This window comes from Phyllobates terribilis, unplaced genomic scaffold, assembly GCF_046119375.1.
Source record: "Phyllobates terribilis strain yellow unplaced genomic scaffold, ASM4611937v1 Scaffold_9__5_contigs__length_417890890, whole genome shotgun sequence".
Taxonomy (NCBI): Eukaryota; Metazoa; Chordata; class Amphibia; order Anura; family Dendrobatidae; genus Phyllobates; species Phyllobates terribilis.
The window spans coordinates 371,107,045-371,123,956 of NW_027362769.1; the positions used below are offsets into that span (position 1 = coordinate 371,107,045).

General features: G+C 43.5%; 1 protein-coding gene across 1 annotated transcript in view; it reads right to left on the reverse strand.

The window, feature by feature from the left end:
• The window catches only part of LOC141161411 (uncharacterized), a 122,594-nt gene that overhangs the window by 53,062 nt on the left and 52,620 nt on the right, over positions 1-16,912 (reverse strand). Inside the window, exon 4 of the mRNA XM_073646221.1 lies at positions 793-896. Coding sequence (XP_073502322.1) covers positions 793-896 — 104 coding nt within the window. The remainder of the gene's footprint in view (positions 1-792; positions 897-16,912) is intronic.

A 16,912-nucleotide genomic window follows, 5' to 3' on the forward strand; every position in this document is an offset into this window, starting at 1 on the left:
GTTGAGGATGGACTGTTCCTCTGTAATCACTAAGGGATGGGAGAGGGAAATTTGGTTGGGGAAATAGAGGAAATATTTGTAATATTGAAAAAACCTCAGTGTTATATCGCTGGCTAGCCTGTATGTTACATGCATATAATTAATCTAATTCTTAAGTTGACCACTGGCACCCCAACTTCCATGTGACAGAGAACACGACACGCTCATATTCTACCACTCATGTCATGGGAAATGATCAGAAGTCAGTGCTATCAGGTGGAGAACATCTCACAAGCTCCCTGACCGCTACCTGCACAGCGTAGAACGGAGGAGCCGTATGGTTGTGCATTAGTAAGTCATGGCAATGCCACAAATATAAGGCTGGATAAACCCAGGCATTATTCTGCTTTCTCTTATAATCTACTCCTGGCTGTAACGATGAGACAATCATCTTAAAATGGGTTTGTTTGAAGCTCTGTCCAGTTAAGTATATCAATTAGGTTACATTTTAATCCCGAAGCCGTGATGGATATCATAAAAAAGACTAAAAGAGGTTCATTATGTGTCATTGATGATCTATCATCTCGGTCTATTCTTAAATCCATATTGTAGATGCACAGCCGGTGTTATCACACATAGCGCCATCACATTGTCAGCCATATATAATCTGTAATTTAGCTGAATGGGGGAATCTAAGGCCCAAAAAACTGAAAAAAAAAACCCATAAAACTTCTAGCCCAGAATTGTGCGGTCCGGTGAATGAGGACAATGTGACTCTTTTATTTCATGGTGACTCTTCATCAGGACGGTTACCTGTAAGAACTTCCTCTTTGCACCGCCACTCATCTCCCTGCACATCGCTTTCTCCTTTCTCCATTATGGCTTGTGGATCATTCATCAGATTTTTGCCTGGATTTCAAAACTGTGAAAATAATAATGTAAAATAAAGTCACAGACAGAAGGAAGACTGGGGAGATGGCTGTCATTACATCTTCAATAAATGCCCAAGTTTACATTGATATTTTGGACAGTTTTCTTATCCCATCAATTGAAAGGATGTTTGGGGATGATGACATCATTTTTCAAGATGATAATGCATCCTGCCATAGAGTAAAAACTGTGAAAACATTCCTTGAAAAAAGACACACAAGGTCAATGTCATGGCCAGCAAATAGTCCGGATCTCAATCCAATTGAAAATCTTTGGTGGAAGTTGAAGAAAATGGTCAATGACAAGGCTCCAACCTGCAAAGCTGATCTGGCAACAGCAATCAGAGAAAGTTGGAGCCAGATTGATGAAGAGTACTGTTTGACACTCATTAAGTCTATGCCTCAGAGACTGCAAGCTGTTATTAAAGCCAAAGGTGGTGAAACAAAATACTAGTGATGTATTGGAGTGTTCTTTTATGTGTTTATTTTTCATGATTCCATAATTTTTTCCTCAGAATTGAGTGATTCCATAATTTTTTCCCTCTGCTTGGTCTGAAAAAAATTACCCTTATTGAGTACCACATTTTTAATCTTGATTTCTTTGAGTGTTTCTTAAAGCCGTAAAGTTGCCATTTGAAATGACTTTAGTTTTGTGCCATGTCTGTGATCTGCTTTTTTTCAACAACATTAAACAACTGAATGAACATCCTCCGAGCCCGGTGATTCCATAATTTTTGCCAGGGGTAGTATAAAACGGTGACTGGAATTACACACAGCAGAGAAAAGCACCCAAAATATAATTTAATTCAAGCAATATTACAACATGGTCCCAACCAAAGTAAAAGGGGAACGCTAAGTGCCCGGCCAATCTGACGTGTTTCACACAGCGTGCTTCATCAGGGATAGGTATATACAATGAATGCATGTCCTTTATACATAGTTAAACAAGTAGGATTAAAACTTACATCATATGCGGGAGGTCTACTAGTGGTCACATGTCTACATCAGGTCACCATGTGGTCACCAGGTGAATGACTAGTGAGGGGAAGGAGCGTGAACGAGTAGTCTAATCACATGTGAAGTCATGTTATCATGAGATGTAGTGTAAGGCTGATGACTCTGCATAAATTATCGGAGAGAAGGTGCGGCCCAGGACAGTGACGCCCAGCCAGAGCATCATGTGATAGACCAAGCTCATTTAACAGGACAGAAAAAATGGACTACAGTCCTAAATAATACCAGCAGGGGGCGTCCGTTATATTAGTAAAATAATGAAGCAAAGTGCATGACACAAACAATGATAAACCCACAAAGGGGTGATGAAAGGGAGTGGGAAAAATGCTTGAATGGATGAAAGAAATGTATGAACAAAGGTGCAGTAAGAAAATCATAAATAAAAATGAACATAAATAAGAAAATAATAATAAAAAAGAATGAATAAAAAAAAATAAAAGAAAAGGTGTATAAAAAATCAAATATATATCAGGTATTCGGGAATCCTGCAGAAAATACCTGTGTGAATTGCGGTGAGTTGCTGCATTGTGATCCGCTGAGTGCTTTTCTACCTGTTTAGTTTTATTGGGCTTTTTAAAACCTATTTTCTCACTACAGTTTTAGTTTCTTAGTTTACAACCTGTGTATTTAAGGGTTAACTACATTGCACTAAAATCCTGAGGTGTAGCTTTACTCACAAGGGGTTAATTAAGGGTTTATAAAGGGCAGCTGGTTGGGCATCCAGTCCTTTAGAAGTGCATTGAGGTGAAGTGTGCATTGCTGGAAAAGGGAAAAAAAACAAAAAAACAACTCTTTAAATCTCTTAATTTGCGAGTGTGAACGAGCTGAGTGTGATCGGAGCATAAGTGCGAACGAAAGTAAGTGTGTGACTTGTTTTTCAGTGACTTGGGTTCAGGGAGTTTGGAAGGGAGGGCTTTGGACTGAATTGCTGTCAGTATTTCATTAATTCTTTACTTTTCTTTTTACTTAACATTCTGTCTATTGCAATCCCCATTAGGAAATGAGCTCCATTATTGACAATGCTATCCAGTGTACATCTTGCCGCATGTATGCATTCCTTGAACAGCCGGTCGGGGTTGCTTACTGCTGCGCGAGATGTGTGTACGTTGTGCGTTTGGAAGCCCAGATACTGGATCTAAATGAGCAGCTGGCAACACTGAGATCCATTGACAACATGGAAAGGAGTCTGCTGCTCACTGAGCAGCAGCTCACTGGGGAAGATGTGGGGGAGGGTGGAAGTCGGGAGCTGCAGGACGGTGAGGCCACTAGTTGGGTGACAGTTAGAAGGGGGGGTAGAGGGAAGAGTGCCAGGGAGGCTAGTCCTGATCTGGCACACCCCAATAAGTTTGCAAAGTTGGAAGATGAGGGGAGTGACGGTACAGGGGTAGCACTGCTGCAGCAAGGCATGTCCCCTGAAAGCCGGAGGAGTGTCAGCTCCAGTAAAGAGGGAAATAGGAGAGTAGGGCAGGCCAGGCAGGTGCTGGTAGTGGGGGACTCAATTATTAGGGGAACAGATAGGGCAATCTGTCACAAAGACCGGGATCGTCAAACAGTGTGCTGCCTACCTGGCGCTCGAGTCCGGCACATCGCTGATTGGGTTGACAGATTACTGGGAGGGGCTGGTGAAGACCCAGCGGTCATGGTGCACATTGGCACAAATGACAAAGTTAAAGGTAGGTGGAAGGTCCTTAAAGGTGATTTCAGGGAATTAGGCTGCAAGCTGAAAGCAAGGACCTCCAAGGTTGTATTCTCTGAAATACTACCGGTACCACGTGCCACGCCAGAGAGATAACGGGAGATTAGGGAGATAAATAAGTGGCTCAAGAACTGGTGTAGGAAGGAGGGATTTGGGTTCCTGGAGAACTGGGCCGACTTCTCAGTTGGCTACAGACTCTACGCTAGGGACCGGCTGCACCTTAATGGGGAGGGTGCAGCTGTGCTGGGGGAGAAAATGGCTAGAAGGTTGGAGGAGTGTTTAAACTAGGGATTGGGGGGGAGGGTATTCATTTTATAGGTGGTTAAGATAGTGCAGATAGTGACCTGGGCACAAATAAAGAAATTGGGGGTGGGGTTAGAACAGTCAATAAAGTAAGAAGGAATAGAGGTACAGAGAGATACATAAAATGCATGTACACTAATGCCAGAAGCCTCACGAACAAAATGGAGGAATTAGAATTAATTTTGTTGGAAAATAATTATGACATGGTGGGGATATCTGAGATATGGCTGGACGAGAGCCATGACTGGGCAGTTAATTTACAGGGCTATAGTCTGTTCAGAAATGACCGTTCAAACAAGCGAGGGGGTGTTTATATGTAAAATCATCCTTAAAACCTGTCCTGCGGGACGATATATGTGAATCTAATGAAAATGTAGAGTCCCTGTGGGTGGAGATAAGGGGAGGGGGAAAAAATAATAAATTACTGATAGGGGTTTGTTATAAGTCTCCAAAAATAATGGAAGTAGCGGAGAATATCCTCGTAAAGCAAATAGATGAAGCAGCGACTCAAGGAGAAGTCATTATTATGGGAGACTTCAACTACCCTGAAATACATTGGGGGACAGAAACATGTGGTTCAAGCAAAGGTAATAGGTTTTTGACAACTATGAGAGACAATTACCTTTCACAACTGATTCAGGACCCAACAAGAAGGGGGGCACTGCTAGACCTAATATTAACCAATAGGCCAGACCGCATATCAAATATACGAGTTGGGGGTCACTTGGGTAATAGTGATCACAAAATAATACGTTTTCATGTAACCTTTAATAAGATGTGTAGTAGAGGGGTTACAAGGACACTAAACTTCAGGAAGGCAAATTTCCAACGGTTGAGAGATGATCTTAGTGCAATAAACTGGGACGATATCCTGAGACATAAAGCTACACAAAGCAAATGGGAGACATTTATTAACAACCTGAATAGGACCTGTACACAATATATACCCTTTGGGAATAAACATGCTAGAAATAGGAGGAAACCACTATTTCTAAATAGAGCTGTAAGGGGCGCAATAAGTGACAAAAAGAAAGCATTTAGAGAACTAAAGCAAGTAGGTAGTGATGAGGCATTAAATAAATATAGAAAATTAAATAAATTATGTAAAAACCAAATCAAGGCAGCAAAGATTGAGGCAGAGAGAATCATTGCCAGAGAAAGTAAAAATAACCTCAAAATATTCTTTAACTACATAAATAGTAAAAAACTAAAAAATGATAGTGTTGGCCCCCTTAAAAATAGTCTAGGTGAAATGGTGGATGAGGAAAAAGCCAATATGCTAAATGATTTTTTTTCAACCGTATTTACACAAGAAAATCGCATGACAGAAAACATGATTAGTGATAACAAAAATTCTCCAGTAAATGTCACTTGCTTAACCCAGCAGGAAGTACGGCGGCGTCTAAAAATTACTAAAGCTGACAAATCCCCGGGCCCGGATGGGATACACCCGCGAGTACTGCAGGAATTAAGTAACGTCATAGATAGACCATGATTTTTAATCTTAAAAGATTCCATAATAACAGGGTCTGTACCACAGGACTGGCGTATAGAAAATGTGGTGCCAATATTCAAAAAGGGGACAAACACCAAACCTGGAAATTATAGGCCAGTAAGCTTAACCTCTACTGTGGGTAAAATCCTGGAGGGTTTCCTAAGAGATGCTATACTAGAGTATCTGAAGAAGAATAACCTCATGACTCAATATCAACATGGGTTTACGAGGGACCGTTCCTGTCAAATTAATCTGATCAGTTTTTATGAGGAGGCAAGTTCTGGACTGGACCAAGGAAATGCAGTGGATGTTGTGTATATGGACTTTTCAAAAGCTTTTGATACGGTTCCACACAAAAGGTTGATACATAAAATAAGAACAATGGGAATAGGGGAAAATATATGTATGTGGGTGAAGAACTGGCTTAGTGATAGGAAACAAAGGGTGGTTATTAATGGAACACACTCAGACTGGGTCTCAGTTAACAGTGGGGTACCACAGGGGTCAGTATTGGGCCCCCTTCTTTTTAACATATTTATTAATGACCTTAGGGGGCATACAGAGTAATACTTCAATATTTGCAGATGACACTAAACTCTGCAGGGTAATCAATACAGAGGAGAACAATTTTATATTACAGGAGGATCTATGTAAACTAGAAGCTTGGGCTGATAAATGGCAAATGAGCTTTAATGGTGATAAATGTAAGGTAATGCACTTGGGCAGAGGAAATAAAATGTATAATTATATGCTTAATTGTAAAACACTGGGCAAAACTGTAACTGAAAAAGACCTGGGTGTATTGGTGGATGACAAGCTCACGTTTAGTGGCCAGTGTCAGGCAGCTGCTGCAAAGGCAAATAAAATAATGGGATGCATTAAAAGAGGCATAGATGCTCATGAGGAGAACATAATTTTACCTCTATACAAGTCACTAGTGCGGCCACACTTAGAATACTGTGTACAGTTCTGGTCTCCGGTGTATAAGAAAGACATAGCTGAACTAGAGCGGGTGCAGAGAAGAGCGACCAAGGTTATTAGAGGACAGGGGGGTCTGCAATACCAAGACAGGTTATTACACTTGGGGTTATTTACTGTGGAAAAACGAAGGCTTAGGGGTGATCTTATTACTATGTACAAGTATATGAGGGGACAGTACAAAGACCTTTCTACTGATCTTTTTACTCTGAGGCCTGAGACGGGGACAAGGGGGCATCTTCTACGTCTGGAGGAAAGAAGGTTTAATCATAATCACAGACGGGGATTCTTTACTGTAAGAGCAGTGAGACTATGGAGCTCTCTGCCGCATGATGTTGTAATGAGTGATTCACTGTTAAAATTTAAGAAGGGCATGGATGCCTTTCTTGAAAAGTATAATATTACAGGTTATAAATACTAGATTCCTTGATAGGGCGTTGATCCAGGGAACTAGTCTGGTTGTTGTATGGAGTCAGGAAGGAATTTTTTCCCCAATGTGGAGCTTAGTGTTTGCCACATGGGTTTTTTTGCCTTCCTCTGGATCAACATGTTAGGCTATGGGTTGAACTAGATAGACTTAGTCTTCCTTCAACATCAAAAACTATGTTACTATGTAAATATACGGTACAGACCAAAAGTTTGGACACACCTTCTCATTTAAAGATTTTTCTGTATTTTCTTGCCTATGAAAATTGTACATTCACACTGAAGGCATCAAAACTATTTATTAACACATGTGGAATTATATACTTAACAAAAAAGTGTGAAACAACTGAAAATATGTCTTATATTCTAGGTTCTTCAAAGTAGCCACCTTTTGATTTGATGACTGCTTTGCACACTCTTGGCATTCTCTTGATGAGCTTCAAGAGGTAGTCACCGGAAATGGTTTTCACTTCACAGGTGTGCCCTGTCAGGTTTAATAAGTGGGATTTCTTGCCTTAGAAATGGGGTTGGGACCATAAGTTGTGTTGAGCAGAAGTCTGGTGGATACACAGCTGATAGTCCTACTGAATAGATTGTTAGAATTTGTATTATGGCAAGAAAAAAGCAGCTAAGTAAAGAAAAACAAAAAAGGCAGCCTCACCGTGTCCTATTAGTATAACTCAGTCCGTTTTGCAATGCTGTGGGTCTCCAACCAATAGCTGTGACTTAAGGCTTCTCATAAGAAAATTAGTCATGGTGAGTCCCAAGAATAATTAAAATCCTCAATTTATTGAAAAAAGATTAAAAAAAATCATACAGGTTGGGGATACATCTCAACGCGTTTCTGGCAGAAGCCCTTATTCACCAGTGAATAAGGGCTTCTGCCAGAAACGCGTTGAGATGTATCCCCAACCTGTATGATCTTTAAATCTTTTTTCAATAAATTGAGGATTTTAATTATTCTTGGGACTCACCATAACTAATTTTCTTAACCCCTTCAGGACCCAGCCTATTTTGACCCTAAAGACCTTGGCATTTTTGTCAATTCTGACCAGTGTCCCTTTACGAAGTAAAAACTCTGGAACACTTCAACGGATCCTAGCGATTCTGAGATTGTTTTTTCGTGACATATTGGGCTTCATGTTAGTATTAAATTTAGGTCGATAATATTTGCGTTTATTTGTGAAAAAATCAAAAATATGGGAAAAATTTTGAAAATTTTGCAATTTTCAAATTTTGAATTTTTATTCTGCTAAACTAGAGAGTGATGTGACACAAAATAGTTAATAAATAACATTCCCACATGTCTACTTTACATCAGCACAATTTTGAAAAAAAAAAAAAAAATTTTGGTAGGAAGTTAGAAGGGTTCAAAGTTCATCAGCAAATTTTCTTTTTTCCAGCAAAATTTGCAAAGCCATTTTTTTTAGTGACCACATCACATTTGAAGTCCCTTTGAGGGGTGTACATGACAGAAAACACCCAAAAGTGACACCATTCCAAAAACTGCACCCCTCAAGCTACTCAAAACTACATTCAAGAAGATTATTAACCCTTCAGGTGCATCACAGGAACTAAAGCCACATGGAAGAAAAAAATGAACATTTTTATTTTTCTAACAAAAATTTACTTTTAGCCTAAATTTTTTAATTTTCACATGGGTAACAGGATAAAATGCATCCTAAAATTTGTTGGTCAATTTCTCCTGAGTACACTGATACCTCATATGTGGTCATAAACCACTGTTTGGGCACACGGCAGGGCTCAGAAGGGAAGGAGCGCCATTTTACTTTTTGAATGGAAAATTAGCTCCAAAAGTCAAATTGCGGGGGAGCTCCACTTTTTAGGCACATTAGGGGCTCTCCAAACGCAACATGGTGTCCGCTAACAATTTGAGACGATTTTCCATTCAATTTGTTTGCGGACACCATGTCCCGTTTGGAGAGCCGCTGTGTGCCCAAACATTGGAGCTCACCTACAAGTGACCCCATTTTGGAAACTATACCCCCCAAGGCACCTATCTAGATGCATAGTGAGCACTTGGAACCCCCAGATCCTTCACAAATTAATCCGTAAAAATCAAAAAAGTGTTTTTTTTTCCACTTTTTCATTTTTATGAATCAATTTGTGAAGCACCTGGGGGTTCCAAGTGCTCACTATGCATCTAGATAGGTGCCTTGGGGGGTCTAGTTTCCAAAATGGGGTCACTTGTGGGGGAGCTCCAATGTTTGGGCACACAGCGGCTCTCCAAATGCAACATGGTGTCCACTAACAAATTGTCAGCTCAAATTGCTAGAAGACACCATGTTGCGTTTGGAGGTCCTTAGGAAATTAATCCGTAAAAATAAAAAAGTGTTTTTTTTTTCACTTTTTCATTTTTATCAATCAATTTGTGAAGCACCTGGGGGTTCCAAGTGCTCACTATGCATCTAGATAGGTGCCTTGGGGGGTCTAGTTTCCAAAATGGGGTCACTTGTTGGTGAGCTCCAATGTTTGGGCACACAGGGACTCTCCAAACGCAAAGGGTTCCAATTTGTTAGCGGACACCATTGTGTAGTGCATGTCAGGTTGGTGTGCGGTGTGGTATATTGTAGTGCATACACCACACACACCCACACACACAACACACACACACAATCTCATACACTACAACACACACACACCAACCTGACATAGCCTCCTCAGCTGAGTACGCCCTAGACTGGGATGAGCGGGACGGGCGGGACATTTTGTGTGCTTTGTGCGTGTGTAAAAAAAAAAAAAAAAAAAAAAATCAAAACTTTATTATAGTGTGAGTGTACGTGTGTGTGCTTGGTGTAACCTTCTGCAGTCACGTGTGGGGGCGGTCAGGCGTAGGGGCCGGTCAGGCGTAGGGGGCGGTCAGGAGTAGGGGGCGGTCAGGCGTAGGGGGCGGTCAGGAGTAGGGGGCGGTCAGGCGTAGGGGGGGGTCAGGCGTAGGGGGCGGTCAGGCGTAGGGGGCGGTCAGACGTAGGGGGCGGTCAGACGTAGGAGGGGGCTGAGGAGATGGAGGAGCCAGAAGCAGCAGCAAGGGGGGTGATCACTGGGGCAGGAGCCGGCAGCAGCAAGGGGGGGTAGGAGGCCGGCAGCATCGGGGGGTGATTACTGGGGCAGAAAGGGGAGCAGGAGCTGGCAGGAGCAGGGGGCTGATTACTGGGTTTTCGGGGGGGGGGGGGGTGATCACTGGGAACAGGGGGGGTGATCACTGGGAACAGGGGGGGTGAACACTGGGAACAGGGGGGGTGAACACTGGGGACAGGGGGGGTGAACACTGGGGGAGGGGGGTGATTATTGGGAGGTGGGGGGTGATATCACTGGGACTGGGGGATGGTGGGTTTGATCACAGGAGCAGGGCATTTACACTGAGCCTGCTGCTGCTGTGATCACAGTCCACCGGCTGTCAGAAGGAGAGCAGCAGCCGGTGGATGAAGACATGGGAGAGGGAGCGGAGGTCGGGGTGCAGGTATGAAAGTGGAGGGGGGGTGGAGAGGGGGGCGTGGGGGGGGGGTCCCGGGGGGGGGGGGGGGGTCGGGGGGAGTGGCGGCAATACTTACCGCTGATCAGCGGTGGCGGCGGCAGACGCGATCCACAGGGTCCACAGCAGGGGGTCCGCAGCAGGGGGTCCGCAGCAGGGGGTCCACAGCAGGGGGTCCACAGCAGGGGGTCCACAGCAGGGGGTCCACAGCAGACGATCTAGTGTTGGGAAGGTGCTGGGAGGTTTCAGCCATCCCTCCATATCTGATTGGGGCTAGTATCCATGTGACGCTAGCCCCCAAATCAGATCTGGGGGGAGGGGGGGAACAGAGGTGACACTCCCCCCAGCCAATGGCTGATGCTGTAAGCATCAGGCAATGCCCAGATTTAAATATTACACCAATTTTCATTGGTGAAATATTTAATTCATACCGATTGGCAGTTTCACTAAAAGTGAAAATGAAACAGCCAATCGGAGGGGTCCCAGGCACGGGGGGGTTAATCCACCCCCGGGGGGTCGACTTCAGGATGTCCAGTTGCAGTAGCAACTGTGACACCTGAGCGACCCCGCTCGCAGGCGCTGCAGGGGCTCTTTCCCTCCATGTCACAGACGCTGTGACATGGGTCGGGAACGAACTGTTTTCCATGTCACAAACGGTGTGACACGGGTCGGGAAGGGGTTAAAGAAAAACAAGTGGCCATCATTAAGCCCCTGTCTCACATAGCGAGATCGCTAGCAAGATCGCTGCTGTGTCACGGTTTTGGTGACACAACAGCGACCTCACCAGCGATGTCGCTATGTGTGACACTTTGCAGCGATCAGGCCCCTGCTGTGAGGTCGCTGATCGCTGCAAAGTGTCCTGGACCATTTTTTGGTCGTTGCCCTCCCGCTGGTCAGCACACATCGCTGTGTGTGACCAGCGGGAGCAGCGATCAGGCTGGTAACCATGGTAAACATCGGGTTACTAGGGGCACACGCGCACCTAGTAACCCGCTGTTTATCATGGTTACGAGCCTGCTAAAGTGAGCGGTAACATCCCGCTCACCGTAGCAGAGTGGTTACCATGATAAACAGCGGGTTACTAGGTGCGCGTGTGCCCCTAGTAACCCGATGTTTACCATGGTTACCAGCCTGCTCCAGCTTCAGCAGGCTGGTAACCAGGAGCAGGATATCGTGGAAAGATTCTTTCCACGATGTCGTTGCTCCCCTGATCGTTGGTGAGCCTGCCTGTTTGACAGCTCACCAGCGACCACATAGCGACGCAGCAACGATCCCTGACAGGTCGTATCGTTGTCGGGATCGCTGCAGCGTCGCTAAGTGTGACGGGGCCTTTACTTTAAGAAATGAAGGTCAGTCAGTCCGAAAAATTGGGCAAACTTTGAAAGTGTCCCAAGTGCAGTTGCAAAAACCATCAAGCGCTGGCTCACATGAGGACTGCCCCAGGAAAGGAAGACCAAAAGTCACCTCTACTTCTGAGGATAAGTTTATCCAAGTCACCAGCCTCAGAAATTGCAGATTAACAGCAGCTCAGATTAGGGACCAGGTCAATGCCACACAGTGTTCTAGCAGCAGACACATCTCTACAACAACTGTTAAGAGGAGACTTTGTGCAGCAGGCCTTCATGGTAAATTAGCTGCTAGGAAACCACTGCTAAGGACAGGCAACAAGCAGAAGAGACTTGTTTGGGCTAAAGAACAAATGGAATGAACATTAGACCAGTGGAAATCTGTGCTTTGGTCTGATGAGTCCAAATTTGAGATCTTTGGTTCCAACCACCGTGTCTTTGTGTGACGCATAAAAGGTGAAAGGATGGACTCTACATGCCTGGTTCCCACTGTGAAGCATGGAGGAGGAGGTGTGATGGTGTGGGGGTGCTTTACTGGTGACACTGTTGGGGATTTATTCAAAATTGAAGGCATACTGAACCAGCATGGCTACCACAGCATCTTGCAGCGGCATGCTATTGCATCCGGTTTGCGTTTAGTTGGACCATCATTTATTTTTCAACAGGAACATTTTTCAACCAGGGGAGGAGTCCTGAGGAGATAATTTGCATATTCCCACTGCATTTTGGGGTAAGTGAAGAGTCTCTGCGAGCTCAAAGAACACTGGATTTTGGCTGTTGGAGCTGAAAAGAGGACATCTGTAAACCAGGGGAGGAGTCCTGAGGAGATAATTTGCATATTCCCACTGCATTTTGGGGTAAGTGAAGAGTCTCCGCGAGCTCAAAGAACACTGGATTTTGGCTGTTGGAGCTGAAAAGAGGACATCGGTAAACCAGGGGAGGAGTCCTGAGGAGATAATTTGCATATTCCCACTGCATTTTGGGGTAAGTGAAGAGTCTCCGCGAGCTCAAAGAACACTGGATTTTGGCTGTTGGAGCTGAAAAGAGGACATCGTTAAACCAGGGGAGGAGTCCTGAGGAGATAATTTGCATATTCCCACTGCATTTTGGGGTAAGTGAAGAGTCTCCGCGAGCTCAAAGAACACTGGATTTTGGCTGTTGGAGCTGAAAAGAGGACATCAGGACTCCTCCCCTGGTTTACCGATGTCCTCTTTTCAGCTCCAACAGCCAAAATCCAGTGTTCTTTGAGCTCGCGGAGACTCTTCACTTACCCCAAAATGCAGTGGGAATATGCAAATTATCTCCTCAGGACTCCTCCCCTGGTTTAACGATGTCCTCTTTTCAGCTCCAACAGCCAAAATCCAGTGTTCTTTGAGCTCGCGGAGACTCTTCACTTACCCCAAAATGCAGTGGGAATATGCAAATTATCTCCTCAGGACTCCTCCCCTGGTTTACCGAGGAGATAATTAGCATATTCCCACTGCATTTTGGGGTAAGTGAAGAGTCTCCGCGAGCTCAAAGAACACTGGATTTTGGCTGTTGGAGCTGAAAAGAGGACATCGTTAAACCAGGTGAGGAGTCCTGAGGAGATAATTTGCATATTCCCACTGCATTTTGGGGTAAGTGAAGAGTCTCCGCGAGCTCAAAGAACACTGGATTTTGGCTGTTGGAGCTGAAAAGAGGACATCGGTAAACCGCGCGCCGGGAGGCGCGCGCATTTTGAAGCTTTTTTCACTGTTTTCAGAACATTAACAGTAAGAACATGGAAGAGTCCAGGAGCCATTTGGTGAGCTGCATATCCTGCTACATGTTCACAGACTTGCCAGTGGAAAAGCCAAACTTCACATGCCAGAAATGCAAGCTTGTGTCCCTGTTGGAGGAAAAGTTGCGAAATCTAGAAGAGAGGTTAACTACCTTGAAAATCATTAAGGAAGGTGAAGAGTTCTTAGACAGAGCAGAATTATCTCTTCATGATTCAGAAAGAGAAGAAATTCGAACTGCACCTGATGAAACAGAGGAATGGAAGCATGTGACCCACAGAAGCAGGAGGATCGAGAGGCAGTCAGCACCCATACTGCTCAGGAACCAGTACCAGGCTCTCACGCAGGAGAACCATGAAGAAATACCGCAAAATAAGACTTTGCCAGCAATGAATAACCTTGTAAGCCCTCAGAATCCTCCTGGATGGAGAATGAAGAATGTTGTGAAGAAAAAACGGAGAGTGGTGGTCATGGGGGATTCCCTGCTAAGAGGAACAGAGGCCGCTATCTGCAGACCAGACATAACCTCAAGAGAAATGTGCTGTCTTCCAGGAGCAAAAATTAAAGATGTGTCTGACAGGATATCAAGACTCTTCAGACCTACAGATCACTACCCATTCCTGCTAATACATGTGGGGACAAATGACACCGCAAGAAAGGACCTGGAAACCATCTGCAGTGACTTTGAAGACTTAGGCAAGAAAGTGAAAGAATTGGGAGCGCAGGTGGTCTTCTCATCCATCCTCCCAGTGGATGGCCATGGAACAATGAGGTGGAATAAGATTCTACAGGTGAACAACTGGCTACGTCGATGGTGCCGTCAACAAGGATTTGGATTTCTGGATCACGGAATGAATTACCTATACGATGGACTACTTGCTAGAGATGGGGTGCACCTTACGAAGACTGGAAAACGTGTATTTGGAAGTCGCCTTGCTACACTCATCAGGAGAGCTTTAAACTAGAACAATGAGGGAAGGGAAGCAAAAGGCCAGAAAAAGCCATACAGCTGACAAATACTATTGAGATCTCTGCTACTGGAAGTGGAAAGGAAGAACAAAGACAAAACAATTTAAATAATAAAAATATGGGAGGAAGAGAAACCAATCACAAACTAAAATGTTTTTATACAAATGCACAAAGCATGGGCAACAAACAAGGAGAATTAGAACTACTAATGCAGGAAAAGGAATATGATGTCATTGGAATCACTGAAACTTGGTGGGACGATACACATGATTGGAATACAAGGCTAAAAGGATACAACTTATTTGCAAGAAACAGACTTGATAAACGAGGAGGAGGTGTTGCATTGTATGTTAGAAAAGCGTATATCTGCACAGAGATTGAAGCTTCAGAGACTGGGAGTTCTGTGGAAACTGTTTGGGTAAGAATACAAGGAGAGAACAACGGAAAGGACACCATTGTAGGCATTTACTACAGGCCACCTGGGCAAGCTGAAGATATGGATGAACTCTTTATGTATCAAATGACCAAGTTCTCCAAAAAATATGACGTAGTGGTCATGGGAGATTTCAACTATCCAGACATTTGTTGGGAATCTCTCTCAAGTAAAACTAACAGGTCAAGCAAATTCTTATCCTCTCTTGCTGACAACTTTATCTTCCAAAAGGTAGGGGAGAAAACAAGGGGATCTGCTACTTTGGATCTAATCCTTATAAACAGGGAGGAAATGGTTGAGGAGGTAAAGGTGGCTGGGACCATAGGAGGCAGCGATCATGCTATTATAGAATTTTGGATAACTAGAGGAGGAAGACATGTGAAGACTCAAACTTCAAGGTTAGATTTTAGAAAGGCAGATTTTAAGAGACTCAGAAAGAGAATAGGAGGGATCCAATGGCTGGATGTCCTTAAGGACAAAAATGTCCAGGAAGGATGGGAAATTTTTAAAAATGAGATTCTCAAAGCACAATCGTTAACAATCCCGAAAAGTAGGAAGAATGGGAAGCATTTAAGGAAACCAGGATGGATGAACACAGAACTTAAACACATGCTAAAAAGAAAGAAAGAAATGTTTATTAAATGGAAAGAGGGAGGCATATCTAAAGAAGATTATAATGCAGTCTGCAGATCCTGCAGGGCACGTATCAGGTTAGCTAAAGCTGACAATGAATTAAGGCTTGCAAGAGATGTCAAAAGCAATAAAAAAGGATTTTGGGGGTATGTCAAAAGTAAAAGAAAAGTCAAAGATGCTATAGGATTTTTACAGGATGAAAATGGAGAAATGGTAAGAGAGGATGTTGAGAAGGCCGAACTTTTTAACTCCTATTTTGCATCTGTTTTCTCTCAGAAAGAAAATGTAACATCAACTAATCTTCACTGTCCTTTTAAAGGAATAGAGGAATCCAAGTTATCTGTAAACAGAAAGATTGTGAGGGAATATTTAGCTAACATAAATGAGTTCAAGTCTCCAGGTCCAGATGAATTACACCCCAGAGTACTGAAGGAGATCATAGAAGAAATTTTAGAACCACTCTCCATAATCTTTGAAAATTCTTGGAGAACAGGAGAAGTCCCAGAAGACTGGAGAAGAGCAAATGTTGTTCCTATCTTCAAAAAGGGGAAGAAGGTGGACCCAGGGAACTATAGGCCGGTGAGTCTGACTTCTATACCAGGAAAGATCTTTGAACAAATTATTAAACAACATGTATGTAAGTACCTGGATAAGAATGAAGTGATTAACCAGAGTCAGCATGGGTTTGTAACTAACAAGTCATGTCAGACTTACTTAATTTCCTTCTATGACAGAATCACTGACTGGGTGGATCAGGAAAATGCTGTAGATATAGTATATCTTGACTTCAGCAAAGCATTTGACAAAGTACCTCACACCATCCTTATTGAAAAAATGACCAACTATGCAATGGACCAGGCAACTGTTAGGTGGATTCATAACTGGCTTAGTGATCGGACTCAAAGGGTGGTTGTAAATGGCTTCACATCCAGCTGGATGAATGTCTCAAGTGGGGTACCACAGGGCTCCGTCCTGGGACCTGTATTGTTCAACATCTTTATCAATGATTTAGATGAAGGAATTGAGGGTAAACTGATTAAATTTGCTGATGACACAAAGCTAGGAGGGATAGCTAATACTAGAGAAGAGAGAGGGAAGATTCAAAAAGACCTAAATAAACTGGAGCAGTGGGCAGCAACCAACAGAATGGTTTTTAACAGGGAAAAATGCAAAGTACTACATCCGGGCAATAAAAATGAAAACAGCATATACAGAATGGGAGGAATAGAGCTAAGCAACAGTACATGTGAAAAAGACTTAGGTATACTAATAGATCATAGACTGAACATGAGTCAACATTGTGATGCAGCAGCAAAAAAGGCAAATACAATTCTGGGATGTATTAACAGAAGCATACAGTCTAGATCACGTGAAGTCATTATCGGTCTTTACTCCTCTTTGGTCAGACCTCATCTGGAATACTGTGTAGTTTTGGGCACCACATTTTAAAAAAGACAT